The 21,014-nt window shown below is 34.9% G+C and overlaps 2 protein-coding genes across 4 annotated transcripts in view; one reads left to right on the plus strand and one right to left on the minus strand.

The window, feature by feature from the left end:
• Positions 1-11,455, plus strand: part of SRSF11 (serine and arginine rich splicing factor 11) — a 39,417-nt gene extending 27,962 nt beyond the window's left edge. Inside the window, 5 exon segments of the mRNA XM_032494565.1 lie at positions 3,591-3,722; positions 5,336-5,425; positions 8,248-8,364; positions 8,743-8,881; positions 8,987-11,455. Of these exon segments, the coding sequence (XP_032350456.1) occupies positions 3,591-3,722; positions 5,336-5,425; positions 8,248-8,364; positions 8,743-8,881; positions 8,987-9,184 (676 nt within the window). The 3' untranslated portion in view covers positions 9,185-11,455.
• A 3,195-nt stretch (positions 11,456-14,650) lies between these two features.
• ANKRD13C (ankyrin repeat domain 13C) overlaps positions 14,651-21,014 on the minus strand; it is a 79,270-nt gene continuing 72,906 nt past the window's right edge. For all 3 annotated transcript variants that reach the window (XM_032494564.1, XM_032494563.1, XM_006191024.3), the window contains one exon: positions 14,651-16,880. In XM_032494564.1, coding sequence (XP_032350455.1) covers positions 16,750-16,880 — 131 coding nt within the window. In that variant the 3' untranslated portion in view covers positions 14,651-16,749. The remainder of the gene's footprint in view (positions 16,881-21,014) is intronic.

A 21,014-nucleotide genomic window follows, 5' to 3' on the forward strand; every position in this document is an offset into this window, starting at 1 on the left:
CTCCATAGTCTTCAAACTTTAGTGAGTATCAGAAGAAAGGATTTATGGATACTTGGATTTCATTACACAGAATACTCCTGAAGGGACTAGATTTAAAATTATGAGTCAATAGTAATTCTGTAATAGTACTCAAGGAACTAGATTTAATAAAATTAGTAGTTTTTAGTGCTTTATCAGACATTCTTAATGAAAATGGTGAAATTTTTTTTCATTGTTTTGTTTTTTTCATTTAAGTGCCAGTGAAGAATACTGTGATAGAGAAGTTCAGTTGCCACTAGCTTGATCTAAGGAGATGCAGCACTTTTACACCACTGTTGCTTTTGCACATTAGTGTAAATGTCAACAGTGGAAAAGGCAAATAATACCTTGTTATTATTTTGGAAATAATTTTGACCTCATGCACCCCATATAACATTAAGTCATTTCTTAGACTGTCCATTTGGCTGCTGTAACATAATACCACAGACTGAGTAGGTGGCTTATAAACATTTGAAATTTATTTCTCACTGTTCTGGAGCCTAGGAAGTCCAAGATCAGTGTGCCAGCAAATTTACTGTGTGGTGAAGACCTGCCTCCTCATTTGTAAGTCCACTGTCTCCTTGCTGTGTCCTCACATAGTGGAATGGGTGAGGGGTCTCTGAGATTGTTTTCATAAGGGCATTAATTCTGCTCATCAAAGCTGCACCTTCATAATCCAGTCACCCTTAAAGGCCCCTACCTTATAATGTCATTACATTGGGGGTTGGTTTCACATAAGAATATTGGAGGACACAAAAATTCAGTCTGTGGCAGAATGTTACAACGTTGTTCTATCTAGTATGTCTGTCACTCACCTTCCTCCAGCCCATCTTATTCTTAAAGATGTATCTCAGAAACCCAAATCTAGGACATGTCGCAGCTCTATTAAGCCTTTAGAAGCTCCCTATTGCCTTAAGTTGATACATAAAACTGCAGAATGGTGTTCAGGGTACTCTGCTGTTCAGCTTGGCTTAATCTTTCCACACTTGCCATTTACCATTTGAAAATTGCTAACCTCATTATACTATATTTATGGTGATCCGTGATCATGATCTTTGATGTTACTATTGCAAAAAGATTACAGCTTACTGAAGGCTCCAGTGATATTTAGCAGTTTTTAACAATAAAGTATTTTTTAATTAAAGCATGTACACTGTTTTTTAGACAGTACTATTGTACATGTAGTAGACTGTATTATGGTATAAACATAACTTTTATATGTACTGGAAAAACAAATTTCATTGTGACTCACTTTATTGTGATATTCAGTTTATTGTGGTAGTTTGGAAGCAAACCCACAGTATCTCTGAGCTATGCCTGCTTTTAGAATCCTAACCTTCTAGGTCAAGTACTCTCATGGCTTAGTTAAACACTTAAAAACACTTCAAAAGGAGAACCTATATCTAAGTTCTTCTGTATATACTAGGAAAATGCTAAGATTTTCCAATTTTAATTTAATTATGACCAGTGGGAAATAACAGTGAAACATTTAATTCCCTGAACAAAGTGCTTTTGGACACTTGTAGTAATGTATCATAGCAGAAAGATAATTATGAGTTTGTGGTATTTTGCACATCTTGGCATATAAAATGACCATCATTTTCAGTAAGCTTTTTTCTTAGATATGTAATATGATAATCTATATCTGTCTAATATTTATAAGCTTATACAAACTAGTAAATGTGTGGAAGTGGCTTTGCAGTACAATAGTTTTGAAAAATAACTGTTTTCAGGACCTTACAGTAAACAGATCGATGCAATGCCTCTGCTTATTAGATTTTTTAAGCTATTTTGTAGTATTAATCACTGTATTTAGAAAGAAACCTGCAAGAATGTGCTTAATGACTCCCTTCTTCTATAGCTATGTTTTTTTATGTTCATTAAAGGTAGGATAAATGTGTAACACAGTTTAGCTAAAATGATTATTGACTTAAAGTTTTCTTAAAACCAGAATCATCAAAAGATGATTAATACTTAATTCTAATAGCATCAGTTTTGGTTTCCCAGAAATTTTTTAAATTCTTAATAAGTGATAATTTTGATATTTCATAGGGTCAATATTTCACTCAAAATATGTTAGTAGTACCTTTTGTTGAAGTCGGGCACTATAATAATTGCTCAAGGCTATAGTAGTAAGATAGACATACGTACGCCAGTCCTTATGGAGCTTACAGAAAGGTAGGTAAGCATTACATGAAAATTTCCTAGGATAGAGACATGTTATTGAGAAAGATTGTTTTAGTAAATAGTTTCAAAAGTAAGGTCAAAAATGAGATGAATAAAATAAAAATATTGACTTTGATGATAACTCCTAATAATGGGTCTTGAAACAAGTGTTGTGGAGAATGATGGCAACAGACACTGTGTTAGCACATCAGTAGGAGCAAAGAAGGGAGTCAGTAATGGATGTCTACAGTAAGGCACTGAGCTGGACTTCATAATTTCATTTAAATTACAACTATTCTGTCCTGTAGGTGCTGTTGTTTTTCTTTGCTGAAATAATAGGCTCAAAGAGGTTAAATAATGAATGGTCTTATTACCTGGCTTAAAAATGAGATTTGAACAGAAATCTTTGTGCATTTCTAAAAATGTACATCCTCTGGCACTTAGAAAAAGTGAAGGCAGAATGTTTAGACTATATTTGAAATTTTTCATGAAAAGAGTTTGAATGGTTCAATAGGGAGTTAAATGACCAAGTCTAACCAAAGAACTGCAGTTTATTTTTAATTATTCTTAAAATCAAATGGAATAATATATAGGAAGGAGGATCAATGGCATCAAAAGTTTAATGGGGTTTCTTAAGCCCTGTTAGAGAAAGTATAGAAAGTTAGAGGGTGGGGTGGGTGCGGTATGTGGTAGGCACAAAGAGTAACATCTCTTACATGGCAGGAAAGAGATGATCATGTAGAGACAGTGAGACACATAAGAGTAAAAGAGGTAGCTTGTACTGAATTGTGTAAATCTGTATAAGGCCCGCATTGCTTAGATTTCTTTTAAATGATCAAAGAAGTGGAATTTATTTCAGAGACCAACAGTTAGAAATCATAGAAGGCAACAAACTATGTGATTTTTATTTTTTAAATGGGAATAATATTCCTGTTGAGAAGGAGAAAACTTTATTAGGTTTATTATGAGGGTATTTGTGAAGTATAAATAAGTATTTGATAATTGATAGATTTAACTTGCAATAATGAGGACTCAAGACAGAAATGCTGTGTAATTGTGAAACGATTCACATGAGTTAGATATTTTTTATTTTCCTTCTCTTGACAGTATTTTTAAGTTTGAAGTGAAATTTCAATGGACATAGAAGGACTGGTGTGATAGGTTGTGCAAAAGATTAAAAGATGAGGAATTAAAAGATGTTAAAAGGTGTTGCTAATTTCTAGGGTATCACAGATGCTTATTATGTGAAACAAATAAGTAACGGCAGGAAGTGGCAGGAAATGACCCTCACTGATGGCTAGCCCGTATGTCTGAGTCTTTTCTCTGATGCTTATATGAAATAGTCAGAAACAGAGCTCGTCTTTTTACATTAGTACATGTGTATTTGCTTCTTTTTACATTATTAGGCGGTCAAGAAGCAGATCAAGAAGGCGATCACATTCTAAGTCAAGGAGTAGGCGACGATCTAAAAGTCCAAGACGGAGAAGATCTCATTCCAGAGAGAGAGGGAGAAGGTCAAGGAGCACATCAAAAAACAGGTATAGTAGACTGTTAACACCGAGTGGGAAGGCAAATTTTAGAGTTCTCAACACCCCTAGATGCTGCTGCTTAATGACAAAAGAGGTGATAGAAGATAGGACTAGACTGAGGGAGAAACTACAGTTTGAGGAGGCTAGCCTTGTTTTCTTATGCTCCTTTGTAAACTTGAGGTTCCACTTACAGCTGAAGGCCTAGATTCTCTGTGGTACAGTTTCCTAGCTGGCCTACTGCCTTCTTTCCCTTCCTCCTTTCTGTTAAACTATTGCTAAGGATTTAGTGTCACCAGCCATTCTTAGTATGCCGTTAAAGTGAGGATTCATTAAAAACAAACATCTCCACTGTAACATTTTATTTCAGCTTAAATATTCATTCAGTATTCTGCTTTTTCATATAGGGACAAACGCTTTTAAATTAGTAGGCCTAGTCGTGAGTAACACATACCAAATCACTGTGTTTTCATTTGAACCACCTTTAAAGTGTCAAGAAAACTCTTGTCACTTGAAACTACCTAGATTTTTCTTTTTCCCCATTTATAATTGTCACACAGTAGTTTCACAGCACTTTTTTCAGCATCTGTCCTTTATCTTTTTTTTTTAAAATATTTGCCTTAATTTTCTAGAAGCAGCTTTGTATTTTATACTACTTCATCCATTTGTATATTTAATTATATAATTAAAATAATAAAGACCACTGGCTGGGGTGGGGGGGCAACAAAATTTATTCTTGGTAAGCATTTAGCTCAACTGGGAACAGAAGTTATAAGATAGCTTTACTGAGTGTTCAGCCTCTAATGAGGCTTTTAGTGATGTTTTAGAGTTAGTCATCTCTTCATTCAGTCAGTCAAATAAATAAGCTTAATGAAACATCTACTATAAAAGAGCAACTAGGCATGCCTTCCTCAAGGAACTTTCCAAAGAGATACTTTAATCTCTATAGTTACAGAATAATTTAAAATAGGTTGTATTTATGGGTATAAGGGACTTACACTTATTTAATTACCTTTTGCCTGGAACCTTGGGGAGAATAGTGGTCTTGGGGAGAAAAAAAATGCTTGGGGAATAAAAGAAAACTTAGAAGATTCGTGAAAAGATTTAGAGTTGAAGTATGGTTGTAGTGCCAGCCCATTATGATGTTTTTTCTAGTAACATTGAATTGCTCTGAATGTGTAGCAGCAGGAGAAAAGTTAGAAGGCTGGCTTTGTCTGTGATAGAGGTTGGTTAACATGGAGAGTATGTTTTGGTACAATAACTGATAATGTTGATAATTAATCTTGGTAGTGCTGTATGGGTTTTGGCCTGACAGGGGACTTAGAGCCATGGTTGGGAAACTGATAATCAGCTGAGAGGGAAAAAAAGAGTGCTAAAGAGCCTACAGAAAATTATTTAAACTATTAGTGTTTATTACCAGACATTCCAGGGAACTGGCCATCTTTTTTTTATTTAAGTTGCTTACCACAAATATGCCACTGGTTACTATTTCTGTAGTTTCTCTCAGAATAAAATTTTAAGAGTAGGATTAGATTTGGTTGTACTTTTGTTTTTATTTGTAGTGCAGTATAAATTTATATCAGCTGAATCTTCTAATACATTCATAAGTTGTGTTCATTTACTAGAGACAAAAAGAAAGAAGACAAAGAAAAGAAACGTTCCAAAACACCACCAAAAAGTTACAGCACAGCCAGACGTTCCAGAAGTGCAAGCAGGTAGGGTTGTATTGTGAATTCATGCCTTTTTTTTTTTTTAACTTGGTTTGCAAGAATAACAGTAGGCTGTGAGCGTGAAATGTTTTCCATTACATAGCCACATGCTTCAGCAGTGAAGGTTTTCAAAGGTAATTTGTGAAGAATAACCTAAAGTTCATCTTTTTTTTCACTTAATATTTAATGGTGTAGAGTGTATTTAAAATGACATGGAATTCAGAGGTCAGTTTTTCTGTTTGGTCTGTGCATTTCACATCCTAATTTGAATTGTTTGTGTTTTGGTTTTTTTTCCCCCCTAAACATTTACGTTTTAATGGCTAAAAGATACTGCATTATTACATTAAATTTATTTTATTACAGTAAGTTATATTTAAAATATCTACATGTTAATGCTCAAAATAAAATTTTCCCACACATAGTGATTTGTTGATAAAATAATTGGAGGCATTGCTGGTTCTGATTTGTGTCTTTCTTAGAATAGTTATTCTGTCTTTAACCTGCTGTAGTGAAAATTCAGTGTTGCAAACTTTCTCTTCAGAAAATATATTTTTCACACTGACCATGGAATTCCTATGATAGTAGTAAGGGTTGTCCATACTTAATTCCATTTTCTTCCAATCTAGTTTACACGTTTTACCGCAGTGTTTGTTTTCTTAATCTTGATTAAATTCACTAGGAGGTTCACACTGTATATAAAAATTAACTCAAAACAGATAAAAGACTTAAATGTAAAAGCTAAAACTAAGAACCTCTTAAAAGAAAACATACAAGTAAAACTTCACGACCTTGAATTTGGCAGTGATTCCCTGGATGACCAAAAAGCACAAGCAACAAAATAAAAATAGATAAGTTGGGGATAATCAAAACTTAAAAACATCTGTGTTTTGAAGAACACTGTCGAGAAAGTGAAGACAACTCACAGAGTTCTAGAAAAGTATTTGCAAATTATATTCCAATGAGGGACTTGTATCTAGATTATGTAAAGAACTGTTACAACTCAGTCACACAGAGAGAACCCAGTTTAAAATGGGCAAAAGATTTGACATTTCTCTGAGGAAGATATGCAGGCTTTCAGTAAGCAAATGAAAAGATAGATGTTCCACATGAGTCATCTGGGAAAATGCAAACCAAAACCACGTGACAGCCACGAGGAGCGATGATAGCTAGTGTTGGTGAGGATGTGGAGAAAATGGAACTCCCTACATTGCTGGTGTATTGTGCAGCTGCTTTAGAAAACAGTTTTGGCAGTTCCTAAAAAAGTTAAAACATAAAGAGTTTTTTGGCACAGCAGTTTTACTCCTAGGGATACGCCCAAGAGAACCAAAACCTTGTACACAGGTGTTCGTAGCAGCATTGTTCATAACCCAAATGTTCACTAACACAGGTAAACAAAATTGTACGTTCATACAACAGAATATTATTCAGCAGTAAGAAGGAACAAAAAAGCACTGATACACTTTACAATATGGATGAGCCTTACAAACATTATGCCAGGTGAAAGAAACCAGTCACAAAGGACCACATATTACATGATTCCGTTCATATGAAATGTCCAGAATTGGTAAATCTGTAAAGACAAAGTAGATTAGTGGTTGCAGTATGATAGCTAAAGGATACGGGGTTCCTTTTCAGGGTGTTGAATATTGTCTTTAAATATATATTTAAAAAGTGAAACCAGATAAAAGTGCCCAAGGAAATGCCAGACCAGGTCTAAGGGGACAAGGGGGCATAAAAGGTGGGATATGCAGTATGTATTTTTATGTCTTAAAAACTAGAGGCATATTTTTGTTGCCTTATTTAATGGACTTACTCATGAGTACCTTATCCTGCTTAATTATTGGATTATTCTAAATTATGGCATATTCTGTCCATTTTTATTGAATACTTACTATATGTTTGCAAGTATTACAGTCTATCGGGGGCACAGAAATACAGTATAGAAAACATCTTTTCCATATAGGGAGTTTGGAGTGTTGGTTACATAAAGCAGTAGTAGAAAGTAGGAGGTACACAATCCTGGCAAACTCAGTAAATACTTGATGAAGGAACAGTTGTCTGTAATGTTTCCAGGACAAGGGGTCACAGGGCTTGTAAGGTGGTGTTTATTGTCTTCAGCTCCATTTGGAAGCTCAGTGAAGACAGCTGAACGTGTAGGGCTTTATTTTTTTGTTTTCTTTGTGCCAATGTCATATAATAGTCATCTTTCAGGTCTTACAGTTTTTGAAAATAATGACAGAAATAGAAATTTTTTTTAAGTCAAAATTTAAAGAGGTGGCGGGGACATCTTAAAGCTGATTGCTCAGAGCAGGGGCTGAAGTAGGGCCGTGGTTTGCAGGACACCGGGGAGTTAGTCTGCTCTCTGTTACCACTAACTCTAGTTCTCTAAATTTTACTTAATGATTTAAAATTAACTTTGGATTTTATTAGCAACAGCCTTTCATGTCACAACATATCATCCTGTGTTCTGGCCACTGAATGAGTCTAAACATTCCTTAAATAATAATTTACTTCAGACTGTTCCTCCTTAAATTAGAATTTTTGTTAATCAGTTTTTCCTCAGGCTTAACATTTCTGATGTTACAATAATGACATAATGTCTTTGAGAAGAATTGCTATAAATTAGGGTTTTCTTGAAGGCATTAAAGGCACATACTTGCAAAGAGAATTGTAGTTTTTTATTATTCATTTGATTCTTCAGCTCAAAACAGTATTTGAAAAAAGCATCTTTCAGTTATCAGAAGCCTGTTCCTAGTGGAGCTCCATGGTAGACACATGTGCTATGATGTGTTTGCGATTTGGGGATAATACTGTATTTTAAAGTCTAGCTTGCACATTTGTGGTTCTAGAGAGAGGAGACGACGACGAAGCAGAAGCGGCACAAGGTCCCCTAAGAAGCCCAGGTCTCCCAAGAGAAAGCTGTCTCGCTCACCATCCCCTAGGAGGTAAGAATATTGATCATTTAGATCCATCCTGTTTTTCAGAAACTGTCCTAGAGTTTTTCTTCCTGTTCAGGAATTCAAGTGCTAAGGACATGTTGATGTGTTCTTCATGATCTGAGACTGTGTTCTAATACGCTGCACCCAGGACTGGGCAGTTTAGACCTGTAACCAGGTTTTAGTCTCCCTGCGTGTGTTACTTGTGCACAGCTTGTATCTAGTGATTTGAAACTGAATCTTTGCTGTCCTCTTTATAGCGAGCAAACTTAGGTCAAGCTCATCATCTAAACAAGTATAAACTTACCACTACTTAATTAATGATGAAACTTCTTGAGCAGTTCCTTTCAGGTGTCTTGTTTTAAGAACATTTTACTGTCATCTTAGACATAAAAAGGAGAAGAAGAAAGATAAAGACAAAGAAAGAAGCAGGGATGAAAGAGAACGATCCACAAGCAAGAAGAAGAAAAGCAAAGATAAGGAGAAGGAACGGGAAAGAAAATCAGAAAGTGATAAAGATGTGAAAGTATGTTTACAAACTAATTTATTTTGGTGTTTTGGGTGGTGCTGCTCCTTTAAAGAAGTGTTTATGCTGTGAAGACGTTTACTTTTGTTATTCTCCTTGGCAAAGCAGGTTACACGGGATTACGATGAAGAGGAACAGGGGTATGACAGCGAGAAGGAGAAAAAAGAGGAAAAGAAAACAACAGAACCAGGTTCCCCTAAAACAAAAGAATGTTCTGTGGAAAAGGGAGCGGGTGATTCACTAAGAGAATCCAAAGTGAATGGGGATGATCATCATGAAGAAGACATGGATATGAGTGACTGAGTATCAGCTCTATGGGAATCCAACTGTATACATGCATCAGTGTCATTCCTTTGTGTGATTTCTTAATGCTGTATTTGTTCATCTCAAACCTTAGATGTACACAGCCCTGAGTTATAAATGGTTACAAAGCTCCTGGTGTTGATACTAGTTTTTACATCCAAAGCTTTTAGAAAATGATAAGTGGGTGACCAGTTCTTGACAGGGTGAAATCTAATTGAGTAGCCAAGCAGTCTTCCTGTGCTGGTGCTGCTTCGTGACAAGGATGAAAGGCTGCATGCATCTACAGCAGGCATGGGTTGTTTATGTTGTATGATCTCCTTTATTAAGTAAGTTCACTTATAGTCTATTTCTAGAATTTGATTCATTGCCGTAATAGGGCCATGTAGGGAATGCACTGATTGCATGTTAATTGTGGCAGGAATATCCTAAATGTCATTAAAGTCCTCCAACATGATGGATCTATTTATGGTCTTGTTTGTTGACTTGACAAATTAACATTCTTATAGTTACATCTGGAAATGAGCATTTGAAATAGATAATCCTTTAAGCCTTGTGGCTAAATTTTTGTGGCTTTTGTTTAACTTTGAAAGGTTATATATGCACTAACCTTTTTTGATGGCTATAATTAGGCTTTAATTACAGAAACAAGATTTCAAATGAAACTGTCTTTGGCAGTAAGTTAAATAGCATATTTTGAAGTAGAGTTGTATACTTTTTCATAAGGTGTTTGGGAATTTTTTTTTTCCTGAAATAATTTATTCCACAGCTACATCAGTGAAAGCTATCTGCCTATCCTGAAGTCCATCTGTAAAAGAAAGTTATTTCTTGTCCTGATTTTCAATTTTCCACCCTTTTATTAATTTGTTTTAATCTCAGTGTTGGAAAAAGGGGATAGTGCATTTTAAATTGACCTTCATATGCTTTTAAAATAAGACAAATCTACTTGATAATGGACTTTTTATTTGATCTCAAGTTGTATAAAACCAATAAATTTTGTGTTACTGTTACTGCAGTAGTAATCTTATGCACACAGTGATTCCATGTTAAATGCAAAGTAGTTAGGCAACTGTTTTCTTACAGGAGTTTCCAAGCTTCACTTTTGTGCAGTAAAGACAAAAGTAGGCTACAGTCTGTGCCATGTTGATGTACAGTTTCTGAAATTGTTTTACAAGACTTTGATAATAAAACCCTTAAACTTATGTTATGTTCCTGTAAAACCGTATTTGTATTTATTTACGCTGTTGAATGTATGACATTTACCTCATTCATTTTACAAATCAAGTTCTTTCCCCTTTGAACCCACATTTTAATATAGTAATAAGATGAAATCCATCACTGTAGTGATTAGTTGCCATCAGAATTGTCAAAATTGGTTTAAGGTCTATCTAAAACAGTCTTTTTCTAAGTGTAATTTTATTATATTTTGGGTGTAGGACTTGGGTTGAGTAAAGCAGTGAACTTTAGGATGAACAAATGATCCCACCTGTATCTAGTAAATTTATATTTTTGGTGAATATGAACATACTTTTCTGAAATAGTATAGAAACTCAATGATCTGTATCTATTGTACAGGACTAAATAGTGTATATTTATTCGTTTATGAAATGCGTAGTGTCTGAGTGGCTGGGATTAAGGGGAAAATGAGACTTGGAATTGTAGCTTTTATCCAAGTTGGAGTATAAATTTTTTTTTTACTTTTAAAATTGAAATGCCATATAGACAAGCTGCATTGTTTTTACAGTTTGTAGTAACTTTTTAAAGATTTTATGAAAAGGAATTTTTGTCTATAGTGAGTAAGAAGTTGTAGTAATGGTCCTAATCACTGCATTTTTAAACACAAAGTTGAATGCAAATGACATTTCTTTAAAGTTACAAAAAAAATTTTAGAAAAAAATTTGAAGGTTGAACCATATGACGTCACTTTTGTAAGTCAAAAACAAAATATTGGCAGTTTCACTTGGTTAAACCTAGTATTAATCAATTCTATTCCCTTACTTGTAATCTGAATAAAAGTATGCTAACTTGTCAAAAGGGATTAAGAATTTTTTGGCTTTAAAACAGTGCCACTTACCTAAGATGCTACAGTGAAGGGAGTCCATACTTAGTTTATTTTCAATGAATATTTATGCACAAAGGTAGGGCTGCAGTAGGACACGAGCCTTTAACACAGAAAACCAGTCAAAATCAAGTGAACACTGCCTCCACACTGAGTTTTGTTCTGTATTTGTTAGTATAAATGATTAAAAAATAAAAGTGGTTTTGTTAGAAAAATGTTTGTGCTATTTATTTGCTTATATTCTTCAAGAGTAAGTGAGGTAGTGGCTATGTAGGAGTCCAGTCATGAATTTGAGCTTCATTTACAGCTGCAGAGACGTCTGTTTCTTACCTTCTTCCTTTTCCTGTCAGTACTAAGTGGGAGTGAAACCTACCTTTGCAAAGTTGTTGGTAGTTAGGGAAAAAAAACGTAGCCCTGTGTGCCTAGGTCAGTAAACATTACCTGCAACTTAATTATGGAGCTTTTTCAAAACTATACAATAATTTAGTTTGGGATGTTTTAGAAAAAGCACCAAGATAAACTGCATGCAGATAAGGCTTTGAGAAGGCTGTGTAGCCCTTTACATTTTTGTGAAGTTGAGTTCTGGATAATAAGCTTCCTGGTAGTGCTCATATGTGGAGGGTAGAAAAATGTTAGTTACCTGGGGAAAGAAAGAAAAACTGGACTTCTGCTAGAACAGTAAAAACTTAACTTTACATTAACCTTGGAGTTGCATCTTAAAACAGGTTCTGGTGTGGGTATCATAGCCTTCGCAAGACTTTTCCTTGGCAAACAATACCACTTTCTTCAGATTAAGTGGTTTATGCCATTTGAAGATTGATAAGTTGGAATTGAGATTTCTGTTCCTTTTGTCTCAAATCTAATACATTTCATTCCTGTGCTATCTAAAGTATTTCTCAAGTGCACGTAGTTGTTTAAATATGGATGTAATGGAACTGCTACTGCTGCTTCTAAGCATCCAGAATGTCTGTTACTAAGGCTTTATTATAGAGGTAAAGAGACTAATTCTGGAGTTGCTGATTTTTGAGTCTTTTATTTTTGTTCCCATTTTCACTTTATAATATAAAGTATATGTGAAATTCATTTAGACATTCTTTAGCAAAGTAACTTGTGTGTGAACCATGCTAATTCTTAACCAGTGAGAATATTCTTAAGAATATACTTAAAGTTTATAGTGTTACTTAGCAAGCTAAGAGTTTACAGAGAAAGGATCTTAATATATAATCTTTTTTAAATGATGTCCTTATAAAAATCACTGGGGAAGTGACATGTTCACATTCTTTACAAAAGTCTCACTTTGTAAAGGTTATTTTCCCAGTGCAGTCACTACAATTAATATCATACCGTTTTTTAAAAGCTAGTTAGCTAAAGTATGATTTGTGCATATGAACTTGAAGGCTAGGGTCACAGTTTCAAGAGTGAAATGTTCCAAATGATGTTTAGTATTACTGTTCAGTCACCTCAACGTGAAATTTTATCAATATACTAAATGCCAAAACTTTTTTTTGATTCACTATGAACAAGTTAACAAATTTGTTTACTTAAGTATCAAGTTTTGGAAGATTGGAAGACAAGCATCATGTAGATGAGCATCCTGTAGTTTTGTTCTTATCAGTCTATTCAATCAAAGGAGCAGAACACTGGAAAAGATCTGCTACAGAGATTTGACTTTAATTATGGGAGCTGGTTTAATAGTCTCAAAGCTGTTTGTTGTCTGCTATTCATCTGATGCTGGAGAGTGAAGCCCACAGGCAGTGAAGAAGGGAAGGATAGTTGGAGGGGTAAGAAAAATTGGAACTACAAGCTAGAACCTACAAGGATGGGCTGAAGCTCAGGTGAGGTCTTTTACCAACTGCGGGCCCAGCAGGTGGGCCACAGTGCGTGTGGGCTACCTGATTTCCACTTCACTTCTATCCTTCAAAACTACTCTGCCCGTAGTCATTATTTAAAACACCCCAGCCAGTCACTGTCTGCCTTCTTCAGTGACCAAGAATTCTGTGGGACGTACAGGTGGGTCTTACCTGTTTTTATATTACTCCAAGTTTCTACTTTAGGCTAATCACCTGGAAAACAGTCAAATTCAGGAATGACTGCCAAGTACCTTTCTTTAAAACCCTTAGGAAATTTGCTTCAGTTTTGGGGTGTTTTTTAGGTTCTGTGGCAAAAGGAAAATAATTCTATGTACCATAGGTGCCATTATGGCTGAAAGTACCATGCTAAAATGAGCTGTAACAATTTTAAAAGTTCATCAGCAAGCAGTAAGTACTGTAAGAATGGTCACATGATGTAAAAAATGTAGTACTTGAGATGACATTTTCAGACGGCAGCCTAAGATACTACTGCCCCAGATTCATGACACAAACTACCTTGCAAAAGCAGTTTTTGCTAATTCTTAATACACAAACGACGAGCTATGACCAGTTTTTCTGCCTTTACAAGCGATGTAATACCTCCTGTTCACTCGTGTCTGAGGCAGATTTCCCTGTCAGTTGTCTTTGAAAGTTTCCAAATGCAGCAACTTTGGTAAGGATGCATTTTGTTAATTTTAGAGAACATGGTTAAGATACCTTTTGGAGGAGTTAACAGCAGAGGTATACTGTGTCCACAGTAACCAGTAATCCTTTCCCTCAGTTGTAAAGGCCAGCATACTGCAAGTAGGACTTCATATTCACCTAGTTTTTTACAGCTTTTTCTCAACCATGTTCGTAAATAAAAGTACCGTAAATAAGCAAAAGGAAGCTTTCACCCCTTAATTCAGTATTTACTCCAGCCGTTTTATGACCCGAAATAACCTCTTTGCTATAGGCTTAGTGAAAACTAGGGAGAAGACTCAATCATTCACCACCTTCCCCTAAGATGTGAATGATAAACTGTGCCTGCATAACACTATGAAAACATTTTTATTAGGGTGAGTGGGGCTCAATACCAGTTCCAAGCAGAAGAAAGAAACCGAATGGTCTTTTCAACTTCTGATGGCTCTCAGCTTCTCTGAAATGTGTTAACTTCCAGACTACCATATGTAGCTATACTCACAGTACTCAGAGCATCTGCTTTATGCCTCCCTTTTACGAAGTCTGATAATTCTCTGTATATGAATGGCTACAGAAAGAGGCAAACTGTCTCTAGGGAATAATTTTCTTAGAGACAAGACTCCTATATTCTTTCGAAACCATACCGGTGGCAAGAATATTGAGCAGTTCTTAAACGGCCATTTGAGGTGACCGTCTTATATAGTCCCCCAAGTTTAAACAATCCCTTCAATCACGAAGGCAGAAATTTATGGACCCACATTACAAAATCTAGATTTTCATGTAAGATTATCAAAATACATAGTGTTTTTATCTACTTACTTGAAACACAGCATATGGCTTCATTCATTAGCTGGATTAAAAGGCACATTTTGAAAAGTCTAACATTGTGAAAAGTTTATTTGCATTAAATAACTCCTTGTTTTCACCATCATAAGAGATACTGACATTTACTTGTCCTTTGTGATCAAAGACATTCTGGAATGGATAATCTCTTTCTACTATTCTTTATGAAAGGAAAAGAGTTAAAAACAAAATCCAAGTGCAAAAAGTTTTCAGTAGTCTTCCTACTTCCAGTGTACCCCAGCAAAATATTCACAGCTTTTAGGAAACTGGTCAATCCCAAGCTGCAATTTACCATGTTTTTTCCCACTGAGTTATGAAGTATATTCCTGGAAGTATGCCATATTCCCACAAAGTGAGGGAGCCTAAAAGCAACAGTGACCACTGCCTTTCAGTGTCTCAGCCTCTTGTAATCATTGATAGGATAATAGAATCTTTAAGTCACCTGATCAACAAACATTCCCAAAATAACAGGGATCAAACTCCTATTCAATAAACCTAGTCTGGGTTTACCCACTCTTTCCACAAAATTCAACAGATCCACATAAGGTAGTCTTTGAATTTTTAACTGATTATTTTTCTTCATTATAAAATGTACTTATTAAAATGTCAACATACGCAGTGTAGTATGTATCAGCATGGAAGATGCAGCTTTAAAGATGTTTATTATAAAATTTTTCTTATGATTGATGCTTTGGATTTTTAAATAAATCATCTCTTCAATAAATGTCTCTAAAACTCATTCAAATTTAAAATTCTGGAAAAAGTTTAAATTACTGGTCACTCTAAAAAACTTGACAGATGCATTCTGACACATTAATCAGGATACATTTTAAAAACATTTCTTTAGCTAAGCTCTTTAATACAACATAACATTTTATGACTGTTATACATTATTCTCCCTAATTTATTTTCATTCTGGACCTTCAAACCATCTTGGAATAAATATGAAAATTTTTAAGTGCAAAAATGAATAATGCATGATTTTAACACTTTGGAGATAAAATCAATAAATATTTTCCTGTGACTTAAAAAAATAAACAGTAGGAATTATCAATTTTGTGTACGTTTCTGGAATTTAACTTGTAACAAATATATTGTTAGCATATAAAATGTTTTTACCTTATTTTGAAAGCATTAAATATGTAGGGATGTCTAAAATACACAGGTTGTTTTTTAAAACTGACACGAATGCAGCCATATTCCACTAAAAACAAACAAAATATTCAGAATGATGTGCACTTATTAGGAAGCAAGTTTAAAAATTTGGAATTTTTTTTAAAGTGCTCAGATTTGGAAGAATATCTTTAAGCATGCTAACCATACCTTATCATGAACACAAAAAGGACTTTTAAACTCAAGTTTGGAAAAAAAAAAATAGAGGTTCTATGAAAGGAAGATTAGTAACAAACATTTTCCATTGAAGAAAGAATTCAGGTAAAAACAAATAGCACCACAATGAATTGCACTAAGGTGCTAAAGGAGGTACCTTATTCCCTGCAGAGTGAACGCTCCTTCTGAAATGTATTGCAACATATAAATGCAATTGTTTAATGGTTACCATTTGGTTCATTCATCTACAGAAAACTGCATTCCTTCTAGTTCATTATACTGAACAAACATTCAAATTACTGAACTATACACAATGTTACATACTTTACATTTTATGAAAACAAAGCTTGAAGGAATATTTATAAAGGTCACCTTGAATATAAGATGACAAGTTTAAAAGGGCTTCATATCTCTTAAGACATTTAATTTATGTTAATGGTCCAGGAGTGTTTAAGATATAGATATATTTATATGCATATATATTTCAACAAGAAGTGTAAAAATTTTTAAAAACAAATCACAGCACTCATAGCTGTTTTACATTAAGAAGGACTTAGGGCCATTAAGGTGTCAAACTATTACACTTATAATATGTATATTTTTAAAAAGACTGAAAATGGCACATCAGGAAACTTGCTGAAATTCTTATTAGAGGCCCATTTCATTATATCTTATTACTGATGTGTCAGTTCAATGTAATTCCCTTTTCTTCGATGAAAGCATTTGTCCCTTCTATTTGGATTCACTTCTGGGGTCTCTGCATTCTCTTGCTTTCCTTGGTCAGACGGCATCATCTTCCGTGTCAGTTAAAGATCAGGAAAACGGCTTGGGTCTTCCTTGTAATCATCAGGGATGGTAAAGATGGAGCCATCAAATTCATCATACCGAAACTCCTGAAAAGTCACAGTGGCTGTGATCGTAGGAAACACGGGTATATCTAGAGAGGACAATCAATGACAACACTGTAAAACGAAATGGTAATCTACTGATAAAACAAATACTATTTTATGCTATAAGATACTATTAGAGATACCTATACTCTGTATAACATAAAAGAGCATTATTCAAGGACCAGACAAATCCTAACATGTCCAATACTGAGTGTGTGTCTGGGGGAAGAGTCTGGCGACTGATAAAAAGAGGAAGACACAAAGGCATCAAGAATTACATCAGACACACAAGTCCCAAGCTTCTCAATCTTAGAACTATAATGACAGACTCCACTAGACTTTTCTCTTTTCCGTGGTGCAAAGGGATGGCTACGTTTGTACTTTTTTTCTGTATCTTTTCCTCAGATTATAGTGTATATATTATTCTGAATCTGAGCTGATTTTTTTTTCATTCTAACACAAATGAAATACACTAATCCTTTTCTGTTTTAAAACACTAAAAAAATCCATCACTTAATTATATGGGATGAAAACAGTCTTATCAGAATTGGAGTTGATATATACCACCACAACCTAATATTCTGCTAAGTAAAGTACATTTCTAGCTAAAATTATGAGTGAAATCTGACATTAAAAATGATCAAATACTTTAATCACCCTGCTTAATTCTATTCCTAGTATAAGTTATTGGAAAGAACACAAATTATAAATCCTGGATTCTGATTACTACAAGTCATTTAACTTATGGGCCTCAGGGATTTCATTTACAAAATAAATAAACTCTAAATCTTCCCTAAAAGTCTGAAATTATTCTATGAAAACTAAGTTGAATGTCTGTCTAGAATAAAGGTATACTGTAGAGTATGTTAATTTGACTGTTACAAGCCTAGTATTTATTGCAGAAATATTCTCAAAAAAAAAAACAAAAACCCAAAGAAATGAACATAAGGATTACAGAGTTTCCAGCTATTTCTGGTGAAAAAGATCATTCAATTGTGCCTATTAAGTGAAGATGCTATTCTATTTCAGAGGTCAGCAAGCCAAGGCTTGTTGCCTGAACTGTTTTCACAAGGCCTGTGAGCTAAGAAAAGATTTTACGTTTTTTAATGATTTTTTAAAAACACAAAGAACAATATTTCATGCAGATAAAACTGCATGAAATTGAAACTTCAGTGTCCACAGTAAAGTTTTATTGGAACACACTGTTTACTTATTGTCCATGGCTGCTTTCATTTTCCAACAAGAGTTGAGAAGCTGTGACAGAAACCATATGGTCTGCTAAGTCTAAAATATTCACTGTCTTTCAGAAAAAGTTGGATTGCCCCTGTTTTAGGCACTGGATATACACCAGTAAACAGGAGACAACAAAAGATGAACTAATGGACTTCATTCTGGTTAGGAGATACAAACAACAAGTAAAAAGTAACTATGACTAAGTATCCAGACAAAAATGAAGCAAGTAGAGGAACGGGGAGTTTCAATGCTGAGGGTAAGAGGGCTTGATTAGGGTGATCAAAGGAAAACCTCAAAGTTACCTTTCAGCAAAGACCTGACATAAGAACAAACCATACAGTCGCCTCGAGGGAGAAAATTCCAAGTAGAGGGAACAAGTAGAAAAGCCCTAAAATGAAAATGTTCGGTTTACTCTGGGAACAGCCAGGAGACCAGAAAGTGAGGGAAAGAGTAGCAGAAGATGAGGTGAGAGGAGAAGCAGGCAGTCAGATCAAGCGGGTTCAGGTCAAGGAAAAAGTCTCTGGCATTTACCCTGAATGAGATGGAAAGCCAGTGGATGGTTGTGAGCAGAGCAGTAACATGTTTGGCCTAAGTTTTAGCAGATGTAATGAGAATTAACGTAGGGTGACAAGTAAAAGGAGACATTTGCTCCAGAAGGAGCAGACAGGAAGATCGAGAGAGAATTCGATCAAGGAAGTTGGAGGAAACCTGAAGAAAAACTACCAGCATTCACTGGGACGAGGACTCCACAAATACAGAGTGAATCTTGGAGACATTAAGTCAGATAACAGAAAGGTGTCCAATAAACTTAACAACATGAATATCAGTAATAAACACAGCCTGAAAGCGATGAAGAGGCTCTGCACCAAGCAGCTGGGTTGTGTCTAGTTTGAGGCTATTTCAAACATTTTTCTTCTTGTACACAAGTTTTGTGTGAATGTATCTTTATTTTTCTGGGATAAATGCCTAGAAATGCAATTGTTTGATCACATGAAGTTGGGCAGTTAGTTTTTTAAGAAGCAGCTCAAACGTTTTCCAGAGTGGCTGTACTGTCCTACGTAACCGCCAGCAGTGTATGAGAGAGGTCCAGCTTCTCTGCATTTGCACAGATATTTGCAGTTGTCAGGATGCTTTATCTTCGTCACCCTGTTAGGTATGCACACTGGCATCACACTGCGGTTTAACTGGCACTTCCCCAGCAGCTAATGATACTGAGCACTGTTCTTGTGCTTATTTTCCATTTCCATTTCCTCTCTAGGGAGATGCCTCTGTGTCTTTTGCTCTCTTCTAACTGGCTTGTTTGTTTTGTTACTGATGAGTTTTAGGAGTTCTCGTGTTGTGTTTCTGTTGTTTTTTTTTTTTTTAACTCTCAACTGGGTCTTTCACAGAGCAAAGAGTTTTTACTTTTGAAGAAGTCAAATTCATTGATTTTTCTTTTACGGGTCATGTTTGTGGTGTGAATTCTAAGACTTCTTTGCTTAAACTTAGATCCCTAAGAGTTTCTTCTATGTTTATTTCCTTAGTTTTATTGTTTTATTTTAGATTTAAATTTAAGTCCATGATTCACTGTCAGTTACTTTTTGTATAAACTGTAGGATTTAGGTGAAGGTTCATTTCTTTGCCTTTGCATGTCCACTTGCTCCAGCATCATTTGTTGAAAAGGCTGTCTTTCCTCCACTAAACTGCTTCTGTACCTTACCAAAAATCAGTTGGGCATATATATGACATTCTATTTCTGGATTCTCTGTTCTGTCATTTGACTTACATGTTTATATCTCAGCCAGTACAACAGTCTGATGACTGTAGCTATATAATAAATAGTGAAATTCAGTAGACTGAATACTCACAGTTTATTCTTCTTTTTCAAAATTGTTTTAGCTGGTGTTATGAGTTGAATTCTTTCCCCTACAAAAAAAGACACTCCAGTCCTAACCCCTAGAACCTAAGAATAAGACCGTTTTTTGAGACAGTCTTTGCAGAAATAATCAAGTTAAGAGTCATTAGACTGATGCTTAACCCAATATGACTAACATCCCTACAAAAAGGAGAAATTTGGAGACACACACACAGGAAAAGCACATCATATGAGGATGAAGGCAAAGACTGGGGTGATGCTTCTACGAGCAAGAAAAATCACCAGAAGTTAGATTTTTCTCCCATAGCCCACAGAAGGAACCGACACTGCTGACACTTTGATCTCAGATTTCTAATCTGCAGAACTGTGAGACAATATATTTCTATTGTTTAAGACACTCACAGTTTGTGATATTCTGTTATGCAACCCTAGAAAACTAATGTAAATATTCTAGTTTCTTTGCCTTCCCATGTAAAATTTAAAATAATCTTATCTACATCTACAAAAAAATATTGCTGTTATTGTGATAACAACTGTCTTAAACCCATGTATTTCTTAGGGAAGAACTGACATCTTTCCTATGTTGGGTCTTCCAATCCACAAGCATGGTATGTCTCTACATTTGTTTAGATCTTCTTTGATTTCTTTCAACAGTATGGTATTGTTTTCAGCATACAAATACTGTAAATGTTTTGTTAGATTGACACCTAAGAATTTTCCCTTTTTTGCAATTATAAAAATGTTTAATTTTTAATTTTGGTGTCTGTGTTCAATGCTAACATACAGAAATGATAATGATTCTTCTATCTTTAACTCCTATCCTACCATCTTTCAGAGCTCATTAATTCCAGTTTGTTTGTAGAATGTTCGGAATTTCCACTCACAGAAACATGTCATTTGCAAATACAGATTTTATTTCTTCCTTTTTGCTCTGAATGCCTTTTTTTCCCTTTCATTTCTTACTACACTTATTATCTTTTAGATTTCTGAAGGGTCTGTCATGCTATCCTGTTTCATTCCATATATTGGTCATTTATATTTTCTCTCTTTTTTTAATCAATCTCGGTACAAGTTTGTTGATTTTATCAATCTT

The sequence above is a fragment of the Camelus ferus genome, chromosome 13, assembly GCF_009834535.1.
Source record: "Camelus ferus isolate YT-003-E chromosome 13, BCGSAC_Cfer_1.0, whole genome shotgun sequence".
Taxonomy (NCBI): Eukaryota; Metazoa; Chordata; class Mammalia; order Artiodactyla; family Camelidae; genus Camelus; species Camelus ferus.